The sequence below is a fragment of the Coenobita brevimanus genome, chromosome 65 (genome assembly GCF_032717465.1).
Source record: "Coenobita brevimanus isolate Jiangsu-jjx chromosome 65, ASM3271746v2, whole genome shotgun sequence".
Lineage (NCBI taxonomy): Eukaryota > Metazoa > Arthropoda > Malacostraca > Decapoda > Coenobitidae > Coenobita > Coenobita brevimanus.
Window position 1 is genome coordinate 20,464,430 of NC_137018.1, and position 27,341 is coordinate 20,491,770.

The 27,341-nt window shown below is 42.9% G+C and overlaps 1 protein-coding gene across 1 annotated transcript in view; it reads right to left on the reverse strand.

Moving 5' to 3' along the window:
• Window positions 1–27,341, reverse strand: part of LOC145404820 (c-Myc-binding protein homolog) — a 134,206-nt gene that overhangs the window by 15,918 nt on the left and 90,947 nt on the right. The window contains exon 3 of the mRNA XM_080276309.1: window positions 15,987–16,186. Within this exon, the coding sequence (XP_080132435.1) occupies window positions 15,995–16,186 (192 nt within the window). The 3' untranslated portion in view covers window positions 15,987–15,994. The remainder of the gene's footprint in view (window positions 1–15,986; window positions 16,187–27,341) is intronic.

Below are 27,341 nucleotides of genomic sequence, written 5' to 3' on the forward strand. Positions count from 1 at the left end.
CATCAACAATAAAGGAAAATGAAATATAAAGAAGTCATCAGCATGGAGTGATTGCGTATGTTCTGGTGCCAATATTGTTTCCCATGACTAGTTGTAGTTTCACACTATTGTTGCATATTACAGTACATATAAAGTTGTTTATTCATAATTAACAATATGCAACGTAGTATGAATGATAAACAAACAAACACCATTTCACTGTAAAGTGTAGCTTGGGATGGGATGCGCAATCAGACATCTGTTTTTAATCACAAACCTACAGTAAAGGGAAGGCGATAGAGAAATATGAACTGTATATATGTTTAAGTCTTGGGGGAAATATTTACCTTGTTGGTATACCTTAATGTAATCAATACTATTTTATTGACGTGTATAATGTACATGGTATAATTATGATGCTTCTATTCATGTATAAATCCCAGTTGTCTGTGGGGTTTGGCATCTCTATTTTATGCTGATTCCAGTGCCACTCCCCAGTGGGGGAAGGCGGCTAACAGCAGAACGCATTTATCATTCAAACGAGAGGGACGTACATCTCTGAGCTCTCTCTGTGGCCAATAAAGAGAGATTTAATCTGCTCAGTTTCAGTTCACCTTGCACACGCTACCTCTACATTCCTTCAACAGGATTCTACACCGATTCCCACCATCTCCAGTGTGTGAGAAGACGTTTTGGTGGAGTGTGTCAGCCGGAGGTGACTTAACCAGGAGCAACGTTATAATCTTGCTTGGAACTGTGAGGTCACGACTCAGCTGATATATAATAAACTGGTGATCAGCTGTGGGGTTCCAAGCTGATATATTAGTGACTAGTTGAGGAATTCCATAGCCGAAATGATTACAGTGGCGAGATTCCTATGCTGCGATACACGTATCTCACTTCTCAGATACACACAAATGTAGAAATCATGAAAAATAAACAAGTCAGCCACACAGTATAATTTGTATGACAGTATAATTCACAAGAACTGAGCTCACATAATTATCTTGCCTAACTGTTTATGTCAACACGTAGTGTCTTCACGTATCGTAAGATCCAAATTTACTTGACTAAAGATTGTCAGTTTATAACAAAAAGATTGAGCACAAAGCCTTTTTTCTTTTTTTCACACTCATTGCACTAAAGGTGAATACATGAATTTTACTGCTCCATCATTAACTTTTTTTTCCAACAAAGAAAACTATCCACATCGTAATCATCCTGACTCATTTTATCTGTCTGATCATTTGCATTTAAGCTGCAATGCTACACGCCACTTCGTCCAACAATTTTACATTTTCATTTAGAATAAATGCTTGTGTTCATAGCACTTTCAGGGTGCTTAGGCATAACTAAAGTTAGTTTGGAACTATGTGCTCGGTTCTGAGAGGAAACGAGGAGCAAGGTAATAAGCAAATAAACTTCTCATCACAGCGACCGTTCACACAACACTGAGGTAGGCAGCAGGCTGTGGCTGGTGGTATGGGGGTCAAGTGGGTCGGGTTGGGTCAAGGAAACCAATCAGTGACCGACAAAAGCATAACACACGAGTTGTATCTGGAAATCCAATACCAAAACACCCATTTCCCACAATTTCTCTCGCACAATTGAGTGGTATTACCGTGCTATTATATAATTATGGGAGAAATTAAATGCTCGTGTTATTGTAAGATCGTTTCGTTTCGCCTCGTCTTAAATAGGGACTCTACTGTAATCCAGGTAAGTATTAGCTGGCAGGTTGGAGTAGAATAGATGGCACTACATAAATTATGAAGTCTATAACACTAGTTCATAAATCTAACCTTACATGCTAATTTTTTTCACTTTGGGGTCAGGCTAGGCGGGAGGAAGACTGGGTGTGCATAAACATACCCAGCTGGCGAGAAACTGCAAACAGACGATCGAGACGCACGCGGTGCCCACCACATTTGAATTTCTAATTTTTACCCATTTTGGGGGAAATTTTACATTTTTTTGGCATAAATAATCCTCAGGAGATTTCTGCCGTTTGTTTGGGGTTGCCGTTAGAATGAATGCCGTTAAATCGAGGTTTTACTGTAGATAGGTAGATGACTGTTAGGAAGTGCACATGACCGATATCGCACTACACCTGAGGCAGAGATCTGGCAAGAGGGTATACATCATACTGTTGATATATGTCATCAGCAATATTATTTTCATGACATTTCATTGGACTTATGGTATATAACGACACCTGATATATATCCAGCACTCTAGCACAGCACCAACATTACGGCATGTTTGTTTCTAAGACGGATGTATAAGTTTTATAGTCCACTTATCTATACCCAGATGTAATAATCCCATAATGGGTGGCCGTTTGACTTTGAGTTAGTTATTTTATGGGGAGGGACACTAACCCTCTGCCAACCCACTTGCTGACACATAGGGAACATGTATGTGTTGGTTATATGGTTACCACCCAGCACTGGAAATGGTTTCCTGGCTTACAGGAAACCATCTGGCTTGTCACTCAATGTAAAGCCACCTCCAAAGGAAAGAAAAGTAAGAAAGTGACAGGAAAGATGGAAGAAACAGGAAGAGAAGAGGACAAACACAGAAAATGATAATGGTGAAGGAAGAAGTCGATAGCACTACATCACGTGAGTGGATGACGATCACTACCACCTACCACAGAAATTTACAGATGTACAGTATGTACAGTACACCTTCAATATAATGAACTAATTGGTACCAGGCGATAGTTCGTTAAAGCGTGAACGTGGCTGTGGTAACATAGAGAATAAGAAGAAATTAGGGAGAAAACAGAATGGAGAGAGAGAGAGACAATCAACAATTAATTAAGGAGTCTTCATACAGAATGTCTGATCTCATGGTAGCAATTTATGGTGATGCAGCTTCATTAGAATATTCGATATACAAGTCTTGTGACATGATATTGTATTACAAATAATTACCACAGTTTGTTATTTCATTTTTTTCTTGTCATTCAATGTACTGCAGTTCAAGCACACATGCATGCACACACACAAACACACACACAAACATTCCCGAAGCAATGAACCCGAATGCCAAAGCTCCACACACTCACCTCCTCATTCATTCCCTTCTTACTTCCTGTCTCCGCCCCCCTCCCCTCCCTAAGAATCAATTAAAGCATCATCTACGAAAACTGTAATTTGAGTCCAAAAACTTAGTCTCACACCACCTGAAAGGGAAAGAAAAGTAACAAAAGTGACAAGAAAGACTGGAGGAAAAGGAAGATAAGGAGGGCAGACACAGAAAAAGAATAATAAAGGTGAAGAAAGAAATAGGCGGCATTACATCAAGTGAGTGGATCATGGTCACCATCACCTACCACCAAATGACAATCACAAAAAATAAAGGCCAATAAACAGTTACAAGAACTGGTTCATCTTAAAAATCCATGCTTGCAATGAGGACTTTCAATTCACCAGCAGACACCAGGTGACGGCACTGTCAATAAGTAAACACTGTTGGGTTTGTCCTTGAGTCACTTGATTGCATATCAAGTATCACCATGACTCATGCAAATATAAAATCATATAAAATAAAGGCCAATAAACAGCTACAAACACTTGTTCATCTTAAATATTCATGCCTGCATTGAGGAATTTCAGTTACATGCATCAGCAGACACCAGGTGGCAGAACTGTCAGCACTGTATGTAAACACAAGAGTTGTGGTTGTCCTTGAAGTTTTTCATAAATACTCTGAATAAACATTCAAGTGTATCTTATTTTTCACAATCTATCACCAATTTTAGTTTAAAAGTTTTTTATTGAATATTCTACCAGCGATAGGCAATTTATAAGATAACTTGCTGTAATAAGTGACTGTCCTGAACAGAGCCAGAGCTATCTCCAGTCTAACCTCAATACATTCATCTTTGAAGACGCATGGGGATTTTTCAGTGTACTTTTTAAGGGGGGGGGGGGGGAGGAATGCATCGTATACACTGCAAAATACAGTAACTGGGGGGAAGCCCAACCTGAAAAAGCCATTAGTGCATTATATCCAATGGTCCTGCCATACAGTGGAATTTCATGCACATTATGGAAAATAAATGAGTGCAACAGCATATTATTAGACTAAAAATTAAAACTATACCCATTTTACACTAACCTGGCCCATAATTTCAACATTTTGCTGCTTACTTTACATCCTTGTTATAGAAGCTCTTCATGACAAGTACATTATTACTATACAGTGATCCCTCAATTATCCGGACGTGTTCAGTATCCAGACGCTAACTAGACCTTGGCTCTATTACACCAACATCTGATTTTACTTGCTATTATCCAGATGTAAAAGTGCCCGAGAACTTCGGCCGGCCAGCCAACACGTCCAAACATTGGGTATCGTGGCCACTGGGCTCGAGCTATAAGCAGGAAGTAGTCTGTAACCCACAACCTGTCCGTCTGCCCCTGTACTGAATGGTCAAAGCCGCGCGCTTATCTGATCACTCCCAATGAACCTCCAGCACCCAAGCAATACGACTGTAAGCCGCAAGCGGTGTCAAAACGTCTGTACGCATCCCCACTCAACAAGTGGTGTCAAAACGTCTGTACGCATCCCCACTCAATGCCTAGTATCGTGCAGCCACCTGGGTAGCCCCTTCCTCACTGCCACCACCATCGAACAGAGACCACAAGCCACGAGTACATGTTCAGTGACAGCGCCTGTCCGCCTCTCTACCGAAGGTCGAAAATCACATGGCCACTGGGAGACACTCACACCATACACACAAAAAGAGAGAGAGAGAGAGAGAGAGAGAGAGAGAGAGAGAGAGAGAGAGAGAGAAAGAGAGAGAGAGAGAGAGAGGGAGATTCCTTCCCATGCTGATTACAATATCAATACAGAAATTTCTGTACCAATGCATATGATAGTACTGTACTGTACACAGTACAGTACTGTATATGTGTATGTACAATACACTACAATACTGTAGAATACACTTCCATTCGGTATGGGTATTCGTTTCAATACCACAGTCAGCCACCTTTGCCAAGCAGCCCTACTGGGATAGGATAGGATGGGTTTGGTAAGGTCAGGTAAAGCTAACCTATGTAATTATGCCTGGGAAACACATTAAGCATATCTTCGAGAAAATCCTATGGTTATTTTTTGAGCGTGGTTCCTGGCTGAGGGGTACAGGTGGCCACTGCCCATGTAAAACAGACCACAAGCCATGAGTACAGTACATGTTCGGTGACAGCACCCATCCGCCTCTCTACTAAAGGTCAAAAGTCGCGTGGCCACCGGGAGACACACATGCACACACCACACACACAAAAAGAGAGATTCCTTCCCATGCTATGATTACAATAGAAGTACAGTGAGTCCTCGAAATATGAAAACCCGAAGTACGAAATTTCAATGGTATGAAATCGATTAATATAGGACAAATTCCACAGTACTGTACGAAAACATCTGTCTTGATGATACGAAAATCGATACTCGATACGAAAGGAAATGCAGAGATAGCCCGATTATCCAGACTATATGATGTGAAGAAGTGCCCAAATAGTCTGAAATCATGATTAATCTGGCGGAAACAAAACACAAGTACTGTTAGATTGATTTATTTACTGGTAAATGTACAATGAAAGACAACTATCTTCCCAGCTCAGTCTGAAGAAAATTTACACCAGGCAAAATACAATGAAAACCCTGTTTCTACTAGTGCGTGTTTCAAATGATTCGATTTTTCCACGCTATATTCGTCAGACTTTGGGAGGATACTTGTGTCTTTCATTGTACACTTGAAGCAGCAGAAAGACCTTACCAATTCAATGCATAATCCTCCAGCTTGTTTCTGTAATTTTCTGACAACTTTCAGTTTGGCAAATTACTTTTTCTTGCTGAAAAATTTCCTCCCTGTTACAGTATTATCGTCACTTTCCCCTACGATCGTTTCCAGTGCAGTGGTAGAAACTCAATATGCTCAAAGGTGGATATCGTTTCTCAATTTCCCAACTGGAGGTTAGGTTAGGTTAAAATTATTAGGTACAGATAAGCTCGGTTAGACCAGGTTTAGTTAAACACTTAGGGAAGAACAGTCCTTTCCGCTATTTATGTTAACGAAATAAACAAGAGTTGTCACACCAGAACAGCTAAAAATGATGGGGAAACAGATTTAATAAGAAACGTTTACTGTATTTACCAACCCATAAATAATCTGAAAAATATAACAGACTGTCAGGAAGAACTGATTTGGTAAGATGCTTTTATTGCTTAAAGAAAAACGTATGTTTAGCCCCCTCAATGGCTGTGGGTTCAGATATTTGCTTGCTCCCGTGGTCAGCCTTGGGACCATTTTTTCAAAATTCTAAAATCAATTTCTTTTTCTTACATATGTGAAAAGATTCGTCTGGCACACCTGGCTCCCCCCCCCCCCCGCAAACCCATCCTGTGATTTGCTATGAATCGTGTAAGAATTAATAAAATTAGGATGCGTGTTACATCAGCATCGAAACATCAGCGAAAACATCTGGGACAAAGCGAACTGTGAACGCCACACTGCATGAGGTGGTAGCGTAGGGTTATGTAAATACACCAGTGACCCTCGTTCCCTTCCCATAATTGCTCGCAGTTTTTTATAGCTCACCCTAACTCAATGTCACTGACACCAGTACAGTAAGGCATTGTTCAGGGCCAGCAGCTATGAAAGTGATAATGGAATACATTATTGTTTCTATCAGTCCTCTCTCTTTCACACATACACATAAGAACAAACAAAAGAATGAGCAGTAAATGTACACTAACTCTAAGGAGCAGAAATAACTGTGCTCAGTCAGTCCGAAATATACTGGGAAGAGTGATATCGAACAAAGAATGTGGAACTGAAGGCTAACCTATGAGAACATGTGGGACGAAAGAGTAAATTTTTTCCGATTAGCAAACATTTTTGTTCCATATCGTCTCTAAACACTGTAAAACCCATAATCTTTCACGTAAGCATACACTCAACCCTCGGCTATCACAGGTTCTGCTATAGCGTATCTCGCTATCACGCCTATATAAAAAACTACCCAAATACCTTCATCATGCACTAAATGCCTGCTATTGTTCACTGCAAATGTTCGAAAATTTCAAAAGGGCCAGGCTCCAGTGCTCTGCCAAGCCAACAAAAGCTTCACTCCGTGATTGGTCGTGTGACGTCAGCGCCAGCCGAGCACTGATTGGCCGCCCGACTGAGTTTCCTGCCCTCCAAACCATTCAAGTGTGCACCCTCAGACCGTGAACAGTGATAACAAGAACAATAACCTTTTTTATGATATGACCATGGCCAACATACCCCCTCCCCATCCCCCTACCATCACCCAACATAATGCTGTGGCACCTGGCAGGGAAATAAAGAAGAGGAAGAACCTAAGTTATGCAGATAAACTGGAAATACGAAACTTATAGAGAACGGTGAGACCAAGCAAAGTGTGGGGAAGAAACATAACATCAATGAATCAACTGTGAGGGGTATTTATAAGAATTGTGATCACATCATAAAACATGCTCATTTTTAGACTATTATATATTAATATGTGGTACAAAAAAAGTATCTTAGGGGTAAATATTGAGGTCATGGCACCAATTAGAATTATTACCCTAAGTTCTTCAATTCGGCTATCATGGTTTCGGCTATAGCGCAACCATAGCGGGACCAACTGGGTGTGATAGCTGAGGGTTGAGTGTACAGCCTAAAGACCTTACCGATTCCCTTCATATTCCTCTAGTTTGTCTTCTATATTTTTCTGACTATTTTGAGGGTGGTAAATTATGTTCTCTTGCTGAAAGAAACTTACTCAAAATTAGGGCGCATGTAACGTAAGCATGTTAAACATCAGCAAATACATCTGGAGTGAAGAGAACGCCTGACTGATGGGATGGTAGAGTAGGGTCATGTACACACACCAGTGACCTTCATTCCCTTCCCATAATTGTTTGCAGTTTTTTATAATGCCCTAACTCGACGTCAATGACACCGAAACAGTGAAGTGTTGTTCAAGGCTGGCAGCTATGAAGGAGTTAATGGAATACTGTATGAAAAACTCAAAATGGGCGAGGTGCATAGCGCTGCACTCGCATGCCGAAAGAAAACGAACTAACCCTTCTCTGGTAAGCAAATTTTCGCGCACTTCTCAGTTGAGTTCACGTCCCTCTTCTCCTCACAGCCTCGCTGTATGTGAGGATATTTTTGCAGCCCTTCACCTTTTCGTATTGTTTTGCTATGCCTCCCAAGCGCCCTGCATCATCTCCAGCACTGGGGGAGCCCGCTGCAGAGAAGCAGCAGCACTGTACTCAAATTTTGGAAAGGAAATTGGAAATTATAAGACCCCATGAGGAGGGGCAGGGAGTCTTGGAGATTGGGAGTGCTTTAGGCCTTGCTGTTTCCACCAATGGGACTGTGATGAAGAAAATGGAGATGTACAAGAATATGGCCACCTCCTTCTCTACAATTGTACACAGGTATTGCTTACTTCTTAACAGGGGGGGGGGGCCGAGGGGGTCCTGGGATGCATCCCCCCATTTATATGTATATTTCAATAGGGAAAATTGTTCTGATATACAAAATTTCGAATTACAAAAGTTTTTTTTGGTTCCTATCCCTTTCGTATATCAAGGACTCACTGTATCTATACAAAAATTTCTGTACCAATGCATATGACAGTACAATACTGTACTATATGAAGTACAGCACTGTATGTGTGTATGTACAGTACAATACTGTACTGTACAATACACTTCCATTCGTTATGAGTATTTGTTTCAATATCACAGTTAGCCACTTAGCCAAGCAGCCCTATTGGGACAGGTTACATTTGGTATGGTTAGGTAAAGATAACCTATGTGATTTTGCCTGGGAAACGCATTGAGCATATCTTCGAGAAATTTCTATAGTTATGTTTGAACGGTGGAGGTGAGCGTTGTTCCTGGCTGAGGGGTACCGCTGGCCACCGCATGTGTAACACAGACCACAAGCCTTGAGTAAATGTATGGTAAAAATGCCCGTCGGCCTCTACACCAAATGGCGGGAGTCCTCCGGCCTCCGGGATTAGTACGGACACCCTCCACCACATGCGCCTGTCCACTTCCCTACCGAATGGTCAGAGTTGCCTGGCAGGCCGCATTAGTCATACACTGCCTGAGGTGGTGATCTACTGGTCATCCACTGTTGCCGTCACGTACTAACCCTTGCCTGGACAAACGGAAATGAACCTTATATACAGATGTCAGTTTGCTGCTTGTTGCTTCCTCTGTGCTCAAAAGCAACCATTGGGTGAGATATGGCAATGCTGTACAGCTTGCTGGCAAACAGAAGCCCGCACCTCAGTTCCTGCCTTTCTGCCCCTCGTCAGTGGTAGCACTTGCAACGATGGCTCCAATTGCAGTTGTGTTTGTGATGGTTCCCTACATTCTTCAGGATGTAGCCTTGCTCTGCTGTATTCTTGTGTGTGTGGTGATGGCCCAACCACCACCTGAGAAGCAGATGAGGAAGGTTCTGAGTCTGAAGAAGCATGAGATATTGGGCAAGGCTGACATGCACTGGACCACAGGACGCATTCTTCACAAATATGATATAGCCCGTTCAACAGTGTTCAATATCAAGAAGTCACGCGACAAGCTTATGCAGTACAGACAGGAGTCTGCCGAAAACACATGTACCGGCAACTGGAAGGTAATGGCCCAGGACCAGCACGCCATTATCAACCGGTCAACATTGATGTAGTTTCATCAGCAGGGTGATGCTGGGGTGCTAGTGCGTGGGACCAAGGTGAAGGCTGCTGCTGAGAAGTTTGCACACCTGCACAATGTGCAGGACTACAAGGCATCCGAGGGATGGCTCAATCGCTTCAAGCTCTGCCATGGACTTACTGGCCATGAGGCACATGGAGAGGCCTTGGTTGCAGCAGCGGAGGAAGTAGACCCATTTCTCCATAAAGTGCAGTGCCTGATCAAGGACGAGAGCCTTGCCCTTGGTAAAGTCTATAAAGTTGACGAAACTGGTCTGTTCTACCACTCCTTGCCCACCAACATCCTGCTTGAGGAAAGGGAGAAGTCCGTGCCTGGTCAGAAGCTGTCCAAACAACGTGTCTGTTTTGTGTTGTGCCAATGCTAACGGGACACACTGTCTCAAACCCGTTGTTGTTAGGGTTGCAAAACAACAACGTTGTCTCCATGGGTTGATGGATAGCCTGCCTGTTGTGTGATACCATTCTGTGAAGGCCTGGTTTACTGCTAAGATCATCAGAGATTGGTTCCACAGACATTTCGTCAAGGAGGTTAGCCGTTATTAAACAGTGGCTCTTGGAATCGCTCGTGACCAGGTGAAGGCACTCCTGCTCCTGGACAATGCTCCCATGCATCTGTCTGAGAAGGATTTGCTTGCTTTTGATGGGCTGATTAGCTGCATGTTTCTGCCACCTAATACAACTGCTCTGATTCAACCAATGGGCCAGGGTGTTATCATGGCTGCCAAGAGACTGTACCAACAGAGGTTCCTGAATGAGGTGATGGTGGTGCTGGAGGATGAGGACACAGTCAAGGACACACGTGGGGAGCAGACCTTGTAGACTCTTCAGTGTTACAACCTAAAGTCTGCCATGTTCAACCAGGCGAACACATGGAAGGAAGTCTCTGTCAAAACCACCAAAAGCAGTTGGTCTCGTCTCCTGCAGGGAATTGATGCTGAACATGACTTTGAGGGGTTTAACATGGATGATTTCCACAGTCACCTTAGAACAGCAGGAGAGCAGGTGGACGTCGATGACGCATGGGAGTGGCTGGAAGATGACGACAGCAATGCTGGTTACCAGACCATGGCTGACGAGAAGATCGCCGCTGCTGCCTCTGCGGGCACGGAAGAGGACAGTGGGACCAACGAGGATGAGGATGAGGACCCTGACTTGCAGCCCTCCACAACTCCTTCAGTCTCTCATCTCAGTGTCCTCCATGGTTACCTGGAGGGGCTGCTGGAGTATGCCAAGCACCCACACTGTGACAGGGAGTTTGTGCCACTCCACCTGGCGGCGGATCTGCGGGCAGTCAGGACGCTGTCATCCTTCGGCAGAATCGTCGGTCCTATCGTCAGACCAGGATTGACTCATTCTTCAAGCCTGCAACCCCCATGAGTGCAAGCTCATTCTCACCACCACCACCACCACCAGCTCATTTCCCGCCTTCACCTTTGGACCCACAACCGAGTACGTCGACAGGTGCTGAGTCTCAGTTGGCAATAAGTTTTCAGCTGTCTCTGGAGTCTCCTGAGGTGGGTAGGCCACCATCACCGTATTGCACGTTACCAATCACCACCCAGCTCCAGCAGGATAAGGATGGCGAGGAGTTTATTGACTTCCGTTAGGCGCTACTGTTTGCCACGAAGCCACATAGCACAACTCTACACCTGCTGGAGGTGGCAGGTTACGAAGCCTGGTGGCGGTGCATTGGGTGGTAAGTATCCCAACCAAATGTTTTTCAGCAGGTAACTTTAGGTTTCTTTCATATTTCCCTTGGTGCTAAAATTTATTTAGGATATTCCAATGTGTATTTTGAGGTCACAATATGACAGAATGACCGGAAAACAGTGCCACAAAATAGGAGGGGCACTGTACATACAGTAGTGTTTAGGAACGATGTTTTTTAGTTTTCGGTGTTTTTTTTTGCTTTTTTTTTGTGTGTGTGTTGAGAATTATTTTGGATAATCCTATGTGTGTTTTGAGGTCACAATATGGCAGAATGACACGAAATCAGTGCCAAAAATTGGAAGGGTACTGTACATACGGTAGTCCTTAGGTAGGGCGTTTTTTGGTTTTCAGTGCTTTTTTTGTATGATTTTCTTGTTGAAAATTATTAAGGATATTCCTATGTATGTTTTGATGTCAAAATACGCCAGACTGACCTGAAAACACTACCAAAATAAGGAGGGGCACTGAACATATAGTAGTGTATAGGTAGAGTGTTTTTTGGTTTTCAGTGGTATTCCTGCATGGTTTTCTTGGTGTTTATCATTACTTTTGATATACCTATGTGTGTTTTGATGTCTAAATATGCCTGAATGACCGGAAAACACTGCCAAATTAAGCATGGATACTGTACAAATGGGTTAGGTATAGGCTGGAGGTGGGTATACTGTAGGTAGGGTCTGGGTATGGCAGGGGAACAGTGTTCATTATCCGGATGTTGCCACTACCCGAACATACCTTTGGTTCTATTATGTCCGGATAAATGAGGGATTACTGTATATACAGGCAAACCCTGGTTTAACAATGCAATTGGTTAAGTAAAAACCTATAGCTGGGAAAGGTATTGTAAATCAGGGAGGATTTAACATGCAAAGTATAACAGTGAGTTTTTGAGCCTTGGGTTCCCCCCCAGCCATGTTCTAAACCCACCAAAACGAGTCAAAAAAGTTTAAAGCCAATCTAAATGGCCTAACAGCTGTAAAAAAAAAAAAAAAAAAAAAAGCTAACCTAAACCTAACACCTGTAAATAACTCACTAAAACCAACAAATCTATCTATCTATAGCCCAACGCCCTAATCATAAAAAATGGGTCAGAAAATATCAAACACCTCCCATCACTTACATCTTGTAGGTACATGTCCGGTCCTGGTCGTCATCCATGCTATCTCTCCAGGAGCTAGGGGATATGTGGTGCTCCCTAGCAGTCACTCATCCTCCCCAAACGTCATCATTAATCCCTAAAAGACAGGTGTCCGCATATGCTGTCCAAGGGTACTAGGGCCAAAAAGACGGGTGTCTGCATATGCGGTCATGCCTCCCCTCCCCACCAAACCCACCGCATTTCCCTACCACCACACCCACACACCACCTGCCATCCACCCCCATCCTCACCCCCCACCCCAATCCCCCGGCCTACCCTGATCACCCCCCACCACTCCACTCCCAAACCACCACCCCCGATTCCTCCCACCATCCCCTCAATACCCTCCACAGGTTTCCTACCATCCCTAACCCCTACCCTCCCACCACCCCTACCCTCCCCACCCCCACCCCCATCCCTCACAACCCCCAATCCCCAATCCCCCCAACCACTTCCCCACCACCCAGTGCCGGTTCCAGACTCCTCCATTTGGAGGGGCAGCTACACGTACTGATGGGGCACAAAGGCGTAGCTAGGGGGGCCATTTCTCTTTTCCTCCACTTCTCCCTTCCTCCATCTCTTCCCGTTCCTTCTCACCTCCCTTCCTCTTCCTCAGATTAATGGTATATCAGTAAGCTAAATTAACACATGCAAAAACAAATAAAACATTTTGAGTGCTATAAGAAAACTGCTAAACATAATTTTGATAAATGCAAAATCCTGTACATTGTAGAAGGCAGATGTGCAAAACTCAGATGAAACAATGATGATAATGATATCTCTCCCTCTCTTTCTATGACTGATTCACCTGAAGATGAACATGAACTAACAATCTCAACCACAACAAGTAAATAGTGTTCACATTTTACATGCTATGAAAACCAAGACCTTATTTTGTTTTATTGTTCAAAAAACAAATAAACCACTTCCATTACATCAATATAACACTTAAGTTGATAAAATAATAAAGCACCAGCAAACAACATCAAGGCAGATTACAAGCAAGGAAAACATAAAGACCTTTTTTTGTTTTATTGATTTTACAAATTATCCACTAATATAGTAAAGTTAAGGCATAACACAAAATTACGTTTCCCATAAAATAAGGCAAATAACATAAAGACAGAAACTGATGCTGCCAAACTTAAATTCAATTACTTTACAGCACTAACTGTCTGCATATCAGGAAATGCCATTTTTCCCATAAAATATGGCAAACATCAAAGCAGAAACTTCTGCCATAGAACTTAAGATGTAGCTTATAGCACCAACTGTCTGCATTTTTTGGCAATACATCTTACCAATTCATCCATATTTAGACTTTTAGTTATTGTTTTTTCATGGGCCAAGATCAACAAATTTTTCTTTCCGTCATGTAGCATACCGCGTCGGAAAGGAGTCAGCACTCATGAGAGCGTGGAGAATGAGCTCTTAATTGATGCTGATAACACTCCAATAACTAGGGCTGTGAAATACACCTTATGCAGTTCAGGAAATGCTTGTTTGTACTCTTGCAAATATTTACATATGGTAGATATGGAAGCATCACTGCAGCTGGAAAATTTCTTATGTAACATAGGTTTTGCAACATGTATTTCATTTCTCAAGCTCATAAAATCAGATTCTTTGTTATTATTGGCAAGTCTTTGCAAAGGACCCAGAGAGCTGAAATCCAGACATGAACCTGACTTAGGCAATAAGCAGGACACAGCTTTCAAATATCCAGGTTTTTCACAGAAAATCTGTTTTCCATTATTTTCAGCTATTGCTTTGTCTAACATGTTGAGAAGTGATCTATTTAGAGACTGACAAGAAGTGATGGTGGGATTATCAGAATCCTTAAGTCCAACAGTGGAGAGCACAATGCTTTCCGCTAGTTGCTTACTCATGGTTCTCTTCCTCTTTAAAGGAGGGTTACATATAGATGCCTCAAAATCTTCAAACCAAAAATCATCTTCTCGCAGACCTTTCAGCTTTTGTAAGCTGGCATCAACAACTTCCCTAGCACTGCACATATCAAGGTACTGAGTCTACAGCAAGGAACTGGCTGGTTTTAGAGAACCAAAGACTCAAAGAAGAAACTGACCAGTTGCAAAAAAATTCTGTTTCTTTAGCTGTACTTGAAGGTCTGATGCTTCTGTACATACATTCACTGTTGCTTCTTCATCCTCAGAAATCTCAGGCAGAATGTTGAAGATAGCATCCTTATTTTCTATTATGCACTTCTTTGAGACAGGTAAAGTCAGTGAATGTACAGTGAAGCTGGATGGTGAGGAAATGGAAAATGTGAGTACGTTTAAGTACTTGGGGAGTGTGATGAGTAAGGATGGAAGTTTGGAGGGTGAAGTGCTTGAAAGGGTGCAACAAGGAAGAAAGGGTGCAACAAGGAAGAAAGGTTGCTGGTTCCTTGAAAGCAGTGATAAGAAACAGGGAAGTGAGCATGGAAGTGAAAATGTTACTACATGATATTATTGTGATACCAACTCTAATGTATGGATGTGAAACTTAGACATTGTTGGAGGGACACAGGTCAAGAGTGAGAGCAGTGAAAATTAGTTATTTAAGAGGAGCCTGTGGAGTCACATGGAGAGACAGGCTAACAAATGAGGATATAAAGAGCGTTGTGGTGTGGATGTGGATATGATAGGATGCGTTAGTAGGAACACACCGAGGTGGTTTGGTCACGTGGAGAGGATGGAGGGTGAAAGACTGATGAGGAGAGTTATGTGAACGAGGTGGAGGGGGGAAGAGGGAAGGGGAGGCCGAGGATGAGATGGAGGGATGGAGTGGAGAGGTATATGAGAGAGGGGGGAGTGAGTTGGGAGCAGGGCAGTGAAATGGCGGGGGACAGGGTGACGTGGAGACGATGTATTTGTGGTCACCCCATACGGGATAAAGGCATCTGGCAATAGATAGATAGGTAGATAGACTTTGTCACATCATAATGATTTGTCCAACGGATTTCTAGGAGCCTTTTTATCGATGAAGTGCAATAATTATCGTACTGTTCGTACATTTACAAAGAGAACGATCACAGTGGTGTGCAGCACATTCCATATATTGATAATCTGCATTTGGGGGGACAATCGAAAAATCTGGTGGGGCACTGCCCCCCCGTGCCCCCCCCCCTAAAACTGGCCCTGATCCCCACTCAGCCCACGTTAAAATGACGCTGACTTATGATAAATCAGTATATGATAGGCTTTACTTGATGTAACCTCATCGCATACCAAGTCATGACTGTACTCAACTAAATTTAGGCTGCAGTGGCACTCAACTGGTTGTTCCATTGAATGCTTCATCTGAGGGTAAATGACCAGCCTATTACCCTTGGTAGCATCATAAGATGATAAAAACACAGGAAAAATTAACAATTATATCTGCAAATGGGAGAAACTGCTTACCCATCAGCTCATGAGGATTGTGCAGTTTTTTCAGGTGTGGCAGTGGGGGCAGTAGTGATAGCTGGTGGTGGCTGTGATGGCTGTGTAGGACGAGGGTGTTCCTTGTTCCCCCCACCTGCCTCCCTTGCACTGCTCAGTTCAACTTCCAGTTCCTTGACCCGAGCATTCAGACGTTCAATGGTGGCAGCCTGCTCCTTTACCTGAAGAATAAAGATAACCATAAAAAAATGACAATATAATGTCATCACCTTGATCACCATCCCATCTTCATTTTACATGATGTTGGGTGGGAAACTTTCAGAAACTAAAGGACTCTGGCAACATAAGTAAAAATCAGCATTGCTAAATGAAACATGCCAAACATCCATTCACCTTCATCCTATTCCAGTTCTCAAAAACATTCTGATAGGAACAAGAAATGCAAAAAAGTAAGAATCAAAAGCTCTCAGCAGTGTCAAACGAGAAAGTGAGAAACCACACATCTCTAGTCAATCTCTGTATCGATCTCTAAATTCTCAGCTTCATTCTTTGAGTTATAACTTTCCAGAACAATGGTACTATACAAGCCCTTGAGGGACAGCCATTTTAGTTGCAGGAGAGAGAGAAAAAATGGAACTCTGTACAGTGGGCTTGCACAGTACGCATGATCACAGTGCGCGAATTGCATAGCACTCAAGTGACCAAAAATCACAACCATAAAACTTTGAATGAGCGAGTTTAGCCCACAATATGCGAGGCAGAGGCAAGGAGTGGCCCAAAACCGCTATTTTCCCAGACTACGTGACCCCCCCCCCTACATGATGCGCCCATCAAGATGCTAGAGGCTCGTGGGGAAGGTGCTCAAGAGGATTCGACAGTAAGATCTCGCCAGTAACAACTTCGACAGTAACGTTTTCGGCAATAATGGTAAGTTAGAACAGATACCCGGTTTCTATAATGTTTTGATCCACTTGATTAATGTTTTTTTCATGAATGCCAAGTTGTTATACTGCAAATATGCCCATAAGAAGATGAGGAATGAAACAGACACACAAGAAGATATGAAGGAAATTGCCAAAAATTTGAGCAGTAGTGAGGAGGAGATGGAGGATCCTCCCCTCACCACCTCTCCTGACTCACCTGCCACCATCCCCTCCACCTTCACTGCCCCACCTTACTCACCAGCCACCATCCCCTCCACATCCACAGCCCCACCTTGCTCACCTGCTCCACCTGACATACCTGCAACCCCCACCATAATAACCGTTGCCACATTTCTTTGTCAAAGCCTGGAATAATACAACACTGGCAATTGTTAAACATGTGTGATGTGGCCGGTGCGGTGGGGGCACTCATGACTCTAAGTGTGTTGCCACGCCTTGGAGCCCCTGCTTTTTAAGTCCATCAGGCCTGCTGTCTACTGTTTTTAAAGTGACTGACCATATTTTTGCTAGTATATGTCTTAAAAATTTTCCCTTTATTATATCTCTAAGGTTAAAAAAATATCATGGTTTGAGGGGGTTCTGTTCCTCAGGGCTCTGTCCTATCACCAACTCTTCATTTTATTCACCAATGACCTTCTAAGCTGTACACCTAACCCTATCCACTCATATACTGATGACTCCACCCTTCACCTTTCCATTTGGTTCCCGCAACGCCCATCTCAGCAGTTACTTCAACAAACAACGGATGAGGCTAAGGCACACCTAATGTCTGACTTAGCTCATATCTCTGACTGGGGTAAAAATAATCTTGTTATTTTTAATGTATCTAAGACTCAGTTCTTACGCCTATCAACCCAACAAAATCTTCCACAGGTACATCCACTAATGTTTAATAATATTCAGCTTAATCCTGCGTCATCCTTGAACATGCTTGGGGTTTCATTTACTTGGGACTTATCTTGGAATGATCATATTACATCTTTTGTAAAATCTGCTTCCAAGAGATTGGGTGTGCTAAGCCGACTCCGTTCTTTCTTTACCCCTGCACAATTGTTGACTCTATACATGGGTTTTATCCGCCCCTGTATGGAGTACAACTCTCATGTGTGGGAAGGCTCCCCACATACAGCTCTTCTCAATAGGGTGGAGTCAAAGGTTTGTCGTCTCATTAACTCTCCTCCTCTTACTGACTCCCTTCAACCTCTGTCTCTTTGCCGCACTGTTGCATCTTTATCTCTTTTCTATCGCTACTTTAATGGTCACTGCTCCTCTGAACTGTCTGCATGCATTCCTCCACCTCTACGACGGGCGCGTAGCACCCATCTAGCAGCAAACTCTCATCCCTTTTCTGTCCAACTCTCTAATGCAAGAGTTAACTGTTACTTCCAGTCCTTCATTTATGCAACAGGTTAACTCTGGAACTGTCTCTCTCTGTCTGTATTTCCTGCTGCCTATGATCTCCAGTCTTTTAAACGCAGCGTGTCCAGGCATCTCGAAATGAATGGATCTTGAATTTGGCTCTCTCTTGTATTCTGTTTTTCTCTTGGAGGGAACTCTTATTGCGGGCTCATGGCCTTTGGTTCCTTCTTCCTCGCATTTAATAAAAAAAAAAAAAAAAAAAAAAAAAAAAAAAAAAAAAAAAGGCTATTTTTCCCATACGATTATTACGCGAAATCACAGTGTGTGAAGTCGTGGACCACCCATCCACTCGTGCACAGAGCAAGCCCACTGTACTGTGAATCTCTTTGTCAATATTCTATCTTTATTACCTCTTCTGCTGCCCCAGCTTCCATGTTCTGTGCTATTGTCAGGTTTGAGCCCTCAGCCTCAAGGCCACATAAAGGTCTTGGCCTTTAGCCTTGACCTCTAAAACTCACTCGGACCTCAACCTTGGCCTTGAGGGTAGGTGAAATGTGTAAAGGTCTTGTGATATTTCAGAGGCCAAATCCATGTGAGAGCTATACAGGTTAATCACTCATGCACACACCTTAAGAAGGGAGGAGAGAAGGCTTGTTCAAGGATATACAGTGATCTGAGGTAGGGATGGGAAGGTGGCTAATCTCAGGTAGAGAACTGTGGGACCAGCCAATGGCTGTCATAATTTTTTTTGTGTATCACCAGCACACTGCATATACATATCATGATAATATACACACACATGCAGTCAATGGATGTTCATGGTAAGTACTATGAAGGCAAACAGCATGCTGGGAAAAAGAAAATTAGTGTAGGGAAACAGTGAAAAGAAAATGTATACAAGTGGAGGGTGGGAGGGGCTGTGGTACACTAAGGCTTGGAAAGGTAGTAAGGGTGGTGAGGGATGATGAACACAAGGGGGAGAAGGTAGCTTGATTATACAAAGGAAAGCATGCAGCACCAGACCTACTGGTCCTTTTGAGGCTGATTGTTACAGGATACAAGGTGCTACCCAAAAGTTTCCAAAATTTGAAAGAACAGTGGAAACTGCTTGTTGTACACCATGTGGATGCTAGGTAGCAGTGCACATACCCTTTGTTTGTTTGCGTGTCAAGTGGCGTTGTGCAGGAAGGACGTTTGCTGCATGCATGTGTTTATTTTATTGTTCTGTTTAGTTTAGTTTGTGAATTCTGTGATCTCAAAAATAAAAATGGAGGATGTGAATGGGCAATGTGTATGCATCAAAGAGTTGTGTGAAACTCGGGAAGAATGGAGCAGAAACTCATAAAATGCTATAACAAGCATTTGGTGACAATGTTTTGGGGGTTAACACACCAACGACTGGTTTAAGCGCTTTAAAAACAGACATATGTCAACGGATAATGATGCACATTCCGGTCGCACTTCCACCAGTTCAACTCCTGACAATGTGGCCAAAGTTTATTCAACCATCCTCGAAGATGACAGGAGGACAATCCATGATGTTTGTGACACCTTTGGCCTACTGTACAGAAATTGCCAAGTGCCAACGCATTTTGTCTGGCGACGAGGTGAAAATGTCCAGACAAGTGCGTGCTTCACCATGGCAATGCACCCATGCAAGCAGCCCTTGTTGTTCAGCAGTTTTTGGCATAAAAAAAACAAGCCAACTGTAGCCCCTGTACTCATCAGGTCTGGTCCTCTGTGTTTTTTCCACTTTCCGAAAATGAAAATCTAGCTAAAGGGACTAAGATTTGACACCACTAAGGAGATCCAGGAGGAATCACAGAAGGTCCTGAATAAGCTGATGCTCAAAGACTCCCAGAATGAGTTCCAATCACAGAAAAACCACTGGGATTGATGTCTGCACACCCAATGAGACTACTTCAAAGGAGACAGTGGTGATTAGGACTTGACATAATTTTTTTTCCTTCTTTGGTCAAATTTAGGGAAATTTTGGGCAGCACCTTGTAGGCTGTCTCTAAAGCCACTCATATCCGTTGAAGACAAGGATAGGAAAGCAGGAAGGCTCCCTCCCCCACCCACCCATCAAACTCCTCCAATGGAGCTGGCAGGAAACAGATGGAACACCATGCACCATACATGGAAATTTCATAGGAAAGGATGAGAGGAAACCATGTTCTAAACTATTTCAACCTGAAAGGAAAACACACCTAGTCAACATATAAGGAAAATGTCTGTAAAGCTGCAAGGGCTTGCTAATGATGTGATGATGAAAGACTTATTACTTGCAAGATAATTACTGTACTTCCTGAAGTATCTGACGAGAGACATTGTTCAGATACACAATCTATGTGCATCTATGTTTATTTCTCACAGAGTAGTCATACCAGTGACAGGAGCTGCCTGGTATGTAGCTATATTTGCTTAATGTTTTTGATACAGTGTATCAATTGAGGACAAAATACAAATGAGAGAGAGAGAGAGAAGGGGGGGGGGTTCAGGAAGTGGATGTGAGAAGGAATACAAGAAAGAGGTAAATTTTTTTCTATACCTGACTAGGTATTAAGCATGGATTATTAATTAAAACACAGTTGCCAAACGTTTTGATTCACAAAGGACTAAAAGATAATCTGTGTGGTATGGTCTTAGCAGAACACCAGCATCCGATGAGGGCTCAATTTTCGCTATATATTAGGGGACAAAGGTCACACTTACACCATACATGATCCTCCAGTCTCACAAAAACACAACCTGATTTCATATTCAGTATGGCAACCAAATACAGAGCAGCCTCGTTATGAGATAAGGTTGTGTCAAGTGAAGACCTGCTGCATAATGAATTATCACATAATGAGGTCGATATAACATGAGTTCAACAGGGTTAGGGACGGTGACCTTGACCACGAAACCTAAAAAAAAAAAAAAAAAACTCCTATGGCCCCTCCTCCCCCCCACAGGATGTAAAACAGCTGGAGGGCCTGGATGACCACTCCACACAAAAAGAAACAGCATCACTTCACTTACTATCACACACTGCACTGTTTGCTGACAGGAGGTTGGTGAGGGATGTTAAAGTTATAGGGAGCGAGGAGTGTGTGCAGCAACACAAGTTATTGATATGTGACATGGTGCTATGGCTGCAGTGCATGTGGATGGTAAACAGAATAAATTTTTCTATGTGAATCTTGGATCGAAACAGGGATGTCATGTTCCTATGGTTTTTCAGTTTGTATACGGATGGGGTTATAAAAGAGATACAAGATAGGCATGTGGATGTTGGAGTGATCCTAATGAGAGAGGGCAATGTTTGGAAACTCCCTGTACTCTTGTTTGCAGATGATTCTGTGTTGTTATGTGAAGACGAAGGGGAATTCCAAGGCTTGGTGAACGAGTTTTGGAGTGCGAGCAAGAAATGGAATCTAAAGGTGAATGTAGCGAAGAGTAAAATTATAGTCTTTAACCCCTACACCGCGGGCTTGTTTACCAATGACTTGCGTGTGCCGCGGGGTTATTTGGGCTCCGACAGACTCTCAAAAAATATTTGCCAAAAATCAGTTATTAGTCCTAGAATAATAAAATTATATATGCTTATGGCACATACCTTCAGCTTTCTCCTGGAATGATTGTTGAGCCTTCGTCGGTTACCGTAGGACTTGTGGAGACCTCTGAAGTAGGGTACCGAAGTCTCCACTTTACACTTCCCGACAACCCGTAATATGATTACCACAGCCAGATACAAACACTATAAACACTATTCTACAATTTTCAAGTAGTTTGGGATCCATACTAAAAAAAAAAAACACTGTGAAAGCAATGGAAATTACGAGCGCGTCTGATCGTCGCACTGGCACTAGTTCGCTCTTGGTAGTCTGTCATTTATTATTCATAAAACCCCTCACACTTTATATTTCTATTACTATATAACACTTATATATATCTACAGTCTTTATCCATAAGTTTCCTTCAGTAGTATTAGTTTATTGTCACTGTAGGGATTCAATTTCTTTCAGTAAAATACGTAGCATTCACTTTCTCGTCCTGTATACTGGCATTGAGAGTGAAAGTCACTTTCATCTTCACTCTCATAACTCATAGCATTCAGACATGCTAGAGTGAAACTTTCACTTTCATTACTCCTAGGGTATATACTCGTATTCTTATATTACTACTCATTTACATTTCTATTTACATTCTCTATTTTATTTACGTTATTTATATTTCTATTTTATTTACACTGTGTTGTGCAGTCACTTGAAATAACTTATAAAACTATTTTCCATTGTTCACGTATATTTACATTCATTACTTTCACTTGCTGTTTACACATTATTTACAATTCCACTTGCACTGTTTTACTCAATAGAAAGATCGTAGTCACTCTTTTATCAATTGTCAGCCCTTTACCTCTTTCCACACGAGGTTTAGTAGGGGGTAAAGGTCACAGAGCCATTTGCATGGGGGTGAAAAAAGGCCTTGAAGTCAGCAAGAAGAAAGATATGTCCTCTCACTTCGGAAGATGAGAGTAAACTGATAACGCAGGGCCAGCCAGCCTGGAGGCCTGTTTAGGGGTTATTCAGAGTTACCAATATTACTTCTTGAAACAGCTAAGTCTAGCACTGATATGATTGGCAGGAAATCTAGACAATACATTATAAATTTGGTAGTTCCAGGTGAATGTAAATATCACTTAGGCTTCTCCCTTCCCTCCTTACATGTATATTTATTACGAAAATAGATTAGAGGCCTACTTAGGAGATATATAATCAGAGCTACCAATGTTAAATCTTGAAACAGCTTTGTGTAGCACTGATATGATTGGCAGGAAATCTAGACAATACATTATAAATTAGGTAGTTCCAGGTGAATGTAAATATCACTTAGGCTTCTCCCTTCCCTCCTTACATGTATATTTATTACGAAAATAGATTATACGGCATATTTCAAGGGGAAAAAAACAGCGAAAATTAGCGAACGAGTGCACGTGAGGTGTTGTCAGGTGATAATTAGCCAATTCCAGGTGTATGGCACTCTCACTTACCTGATTTCTTTCTTGTATGTATTATTTGGTATAAGAATACGACATAGGGCTTATTTCAATGGATGAAATCAGTGAAAAATTCCAGGGAAGATTTACTTAGCGTAGCATGGCCGGGCAGGCGAGAGGATAGGGTAATGGAGGGGGGGTAGGGAGGGGAGTCAAGAACGGGGAGAAATGGCTAAATTGTCAACAATGGATGGGAGTACAGATGAGATTAGGAGTGCTGACTAGTGTTGGACATTGTCAGTACTGATAGATGATACAAGCCCCCACTTGGAAGCCCGGGTGAATTCAAAATAACACAGAATCACAAAAGCGACGCCCCGCGGTATGATCCCTTGCTCCCAAGCATCACGAAAGTGACGCCCCGCGGTTAAGGGGTTAAGAAAAATTAAGTCACTGAATGTACAGTGAGGTTGGATGAGGAGGAAATGGAAAATATTAGAGTGTTTAAGTACTTGGGTAGTGTGATGAGTAAGGATGGAAGTTTAGAGGGTGAAGTGCTTGAAAGGGTACAACAAGGAAGAAAAATTGCTGGTTCTTTGAAAGCAGTGACAAGGAACAGGGAAGTGAGCATGGAAGTATAAAAAGTCGCTGCATGACAGTACTGTATTGTAATAGTGTACCAACTCTAACGTACGGAAGTGAAGCTTGGACCTTGTTGGGAGGACGCAAGTCAAGAGTAGGAGCAGTGGAAATAAGTTATCTGGGAGGAGCGTGTGGAGTTCCGTGGAGAGACAGATTGACAAATAAGGAAATAATGAAGCGTTGTGGTGTTGCTGTGGATGTGATAGAAAACATTATGAGAAATACACTGAAGTGGTTTGGTCATGTGAGAGGATGAAGAATGAGAGACTAATGAGAAGAGTGTATGCGAGTGAGGTGGAGGGGGGGGGGAGAGGGAGGGGGAGGCCGAGGATGAGATGGAGGGATGGAGTGGAGAGGTATATGAGAGAGGGGGGTGTGAGCTGGGGGGTGTGAGCTGGGGGGCATGACAGTGAAATGGCATTGGACAATGCAACATGGAGGTGATTTGTTTGTGGCCACCCCTTTACAGTGGTGGAGAGGGAGGGGGAGGTCGAGGATGAGATGGATGGATGGAGTGGAGAGGTATAAGAGAGAGGGGTGTGTGAGCTAGGGCATGACAGTGAAATGGCACTGGACAATGCGACATGGAGGCGATTTGTTTGTGGCCACCACTTTATGGGATTGAGGTGTCTGGCAATAGACAGACAGACATGGTGCTTAAGGAGCAGGTGATAAGAAAAAGGAGCTAAAGACCTAGGAGGAAAATATGGAAGTTGAAAAACAAGGCAGTAAAGGATGCCTTCTACAGCGAGATGAATAGAGTAGTGGCTGAACAGGGAGACGTAGACAGAAGTGTCAATGAACAGTACAGGGCCCTCAAGAAGAACCTCTTGAGGGTTACCGATTCAACATGCGGATGGACAAGGGGACCTCCCAGGACATAAAGTAACTTGGTGGTGGGATGAGGGTGTAGAAGCTGAATTTAAGGAGAAAAGAAGGTTTTCCAGATGTGGGGAAAGGGTGGTAGCAAAGAGGAATACTTGGCTGCCAAGTGTAGGGCTAGAAGAGAGGTTTACAGAGCAAAGTTTGAATCTCAGAGACTTTTACTTGATAACGTAAATAATGGGGAAAGGAAGAATCTATCTATCTGTCTATTGCCAGATGCCATAATCCCGTACGGGGTGGCCATTTGACTCTGAGTTATGTGTTTTACAGGGAGGGGCACTAACCCTCCACCAACTCACTTGACACGTAGGGAGCACGTATGGTTTGGTTATATGGTTACCACCCAGCATTGTAAATGGTTTCTTAGCTTACAGGAAACCATTTGGCTTGTCACTCAATGTAAAGCCACTTGTAACAGAAAGAAAAGCAATAAGTAGTGACAGGAATATGATACCTAAATAATGGGGAAAGGAAGAATATGATACACTCAATCCTCGTAAACCAAGGCAATTTGGGTCTGGACCACTGCCGCGGATTACAAATTCCGCGGTTTATAAATAATAACTCTTAGGGATATTCAGGGCATGTATTTAATAGAAATAAGCAAGGTTAATAGATCTCACCTTAATCCTATGACGATATTGCTTAAGTAAATGAAGTGGGGTGGTGTTGGGAAGAACTTAGAACATCTCAGCATGAGGTGGGGGTGCTCCCTCAAGCTGTTCTCCCTTCTCCAGCTCCTCAGCCTCCCACAGGAAGTCCTCAAAGTTTGCCTGGTTTTGTTTTGGTTTCTCCCTGGTTTTGTAGATAGTCCTTATGGTCGACTCATTCCTCCCATATTCTTTCACCAGGCTTGCAAACTTCTCTCCCTTCTCAAAACAACAAATGAGCTCCAAACGTTGACTGTACGACAACGGCAGCTGCTTCTTGATGCCACAGGGCTTACAGCGCTTCTTCGGGGGTTCGGGAGGGGACATGGAAGATAGGAGGTGGGGGGAAAGTGCACAAAAAAAGGCAGGTAGCTCTCATACCGCACGGTGATGCTCTGTACAGTGCGGGTTGGCGGGCAGAACAACAACAACATGGCAGCATTAGTATGCACACTTGCCACCACGGACGGGTGGTGATTGGTTGTTGGGTTGCGGTTATCAAATTGAATGCCACGGTTTACGATTCTCCTCTGAAAAGGCCCACTTCGGTGCCTAGATCCGCGATTTTCGTGACTTAACAGCGGTTTCAGGGTGCTGGCAGTCTGACAGTCACTTTGCCACGGATTACGAATCCGTGATTTATAAACACCTGGTTTACGAGGATTGAGTGTATTTAAAAGGGATATCATAGGTGAGCCATGTGAAGACTGATGAAGGAAAGGTAATGGTGAACAGTGGGGATATCAAAGACATCTAAAGAAAGCATTACAACTGGTTGTTGAATGAGGAGTTTGACTGGGAGAGGGAAGGTTTGGAGCTAGCAGATCTAATGTCTGGACCTTGGCCACTGACTGATGCTGCAACTGTGAGCAGGGCAATAGGCAGGATGCAGGTGGGGAAGGCAGCAGTTGTGTCTGAGTTAATTGCCGAAATGTTGAAAGCCTCAGGAGACAGAGGAGTGGGATTTGTCACTGATTTGATAAAATTGATTATACTGTATATGAGTGTATTGACCCAAGTGATTGGCTGAAGAGTGTGATTATAAATGTGTACAAGGGGAAGGGTGATGCCCTGGAAAAAGGAAATTATAGAAGCATAAAGCTTTTGGAACAGATAATGAAAGTAATGGAGAGAGTTCTAGTAGGTATGTTTAGAGAAGGAGCGAATATTGTACTTACAAGATGCAGTTTGGGTTTATGCCAGGCAAAGGGACCACTCATGCCATATTCACTGTTCGACAACTTCAGGGAAAAAATATACAGCAAATAAAAGGGAACTGTACTTTATTTTTGTTGATTTGGAGAATGCCTCTGACAGAGGCCCCAGAGAGATGGTAATCCGGGCAATGAGAAAGCTTGGGATCAAGGAGTGGGTGGTTAGGGTTGTTATAACCATGTGAGCTATGTGGGTGCTCACACCCAGGTAAGGGCAAATGGAGATTTGAGTGATGAGTTTTCCATGAACGTTGGTGTGCATCAGGGGTCAGTCTTGAGACCCTTGTTGTTTATTTTGGTGTCTGAAGCCCTCTCACGTGACACTAGAAATTGACTCCCATGGGAGATGTTGTATGCTGATGATTTGGTGATGATTGCAGAGAATGAAAGTAAGGCAGAGGAATTATTTAGGAAGTGGAGAGAAGGTATGGGGCAGAAGGGCTTAAGAGAAAATGCAGATAAAACAAAAGTGATGGTATCTACAGTAGGGCTGGGGGCAGTACTGTCAAAGAAGAGGGGGAGTGGCCACATGCGATTTGTCACAAAGACGTGGAAAGTAATTCCATTTTGTGCAGTGTTTGTGATAAATGGGTGAATAAGAAATGTAGTGGTGTTTGAGGCAGACTGCGAGATAACGCTGATTTCATGTGCGGTATATCATGGAGAGCAGGTGAAGATTGTCTGACGTGAAAGGACTG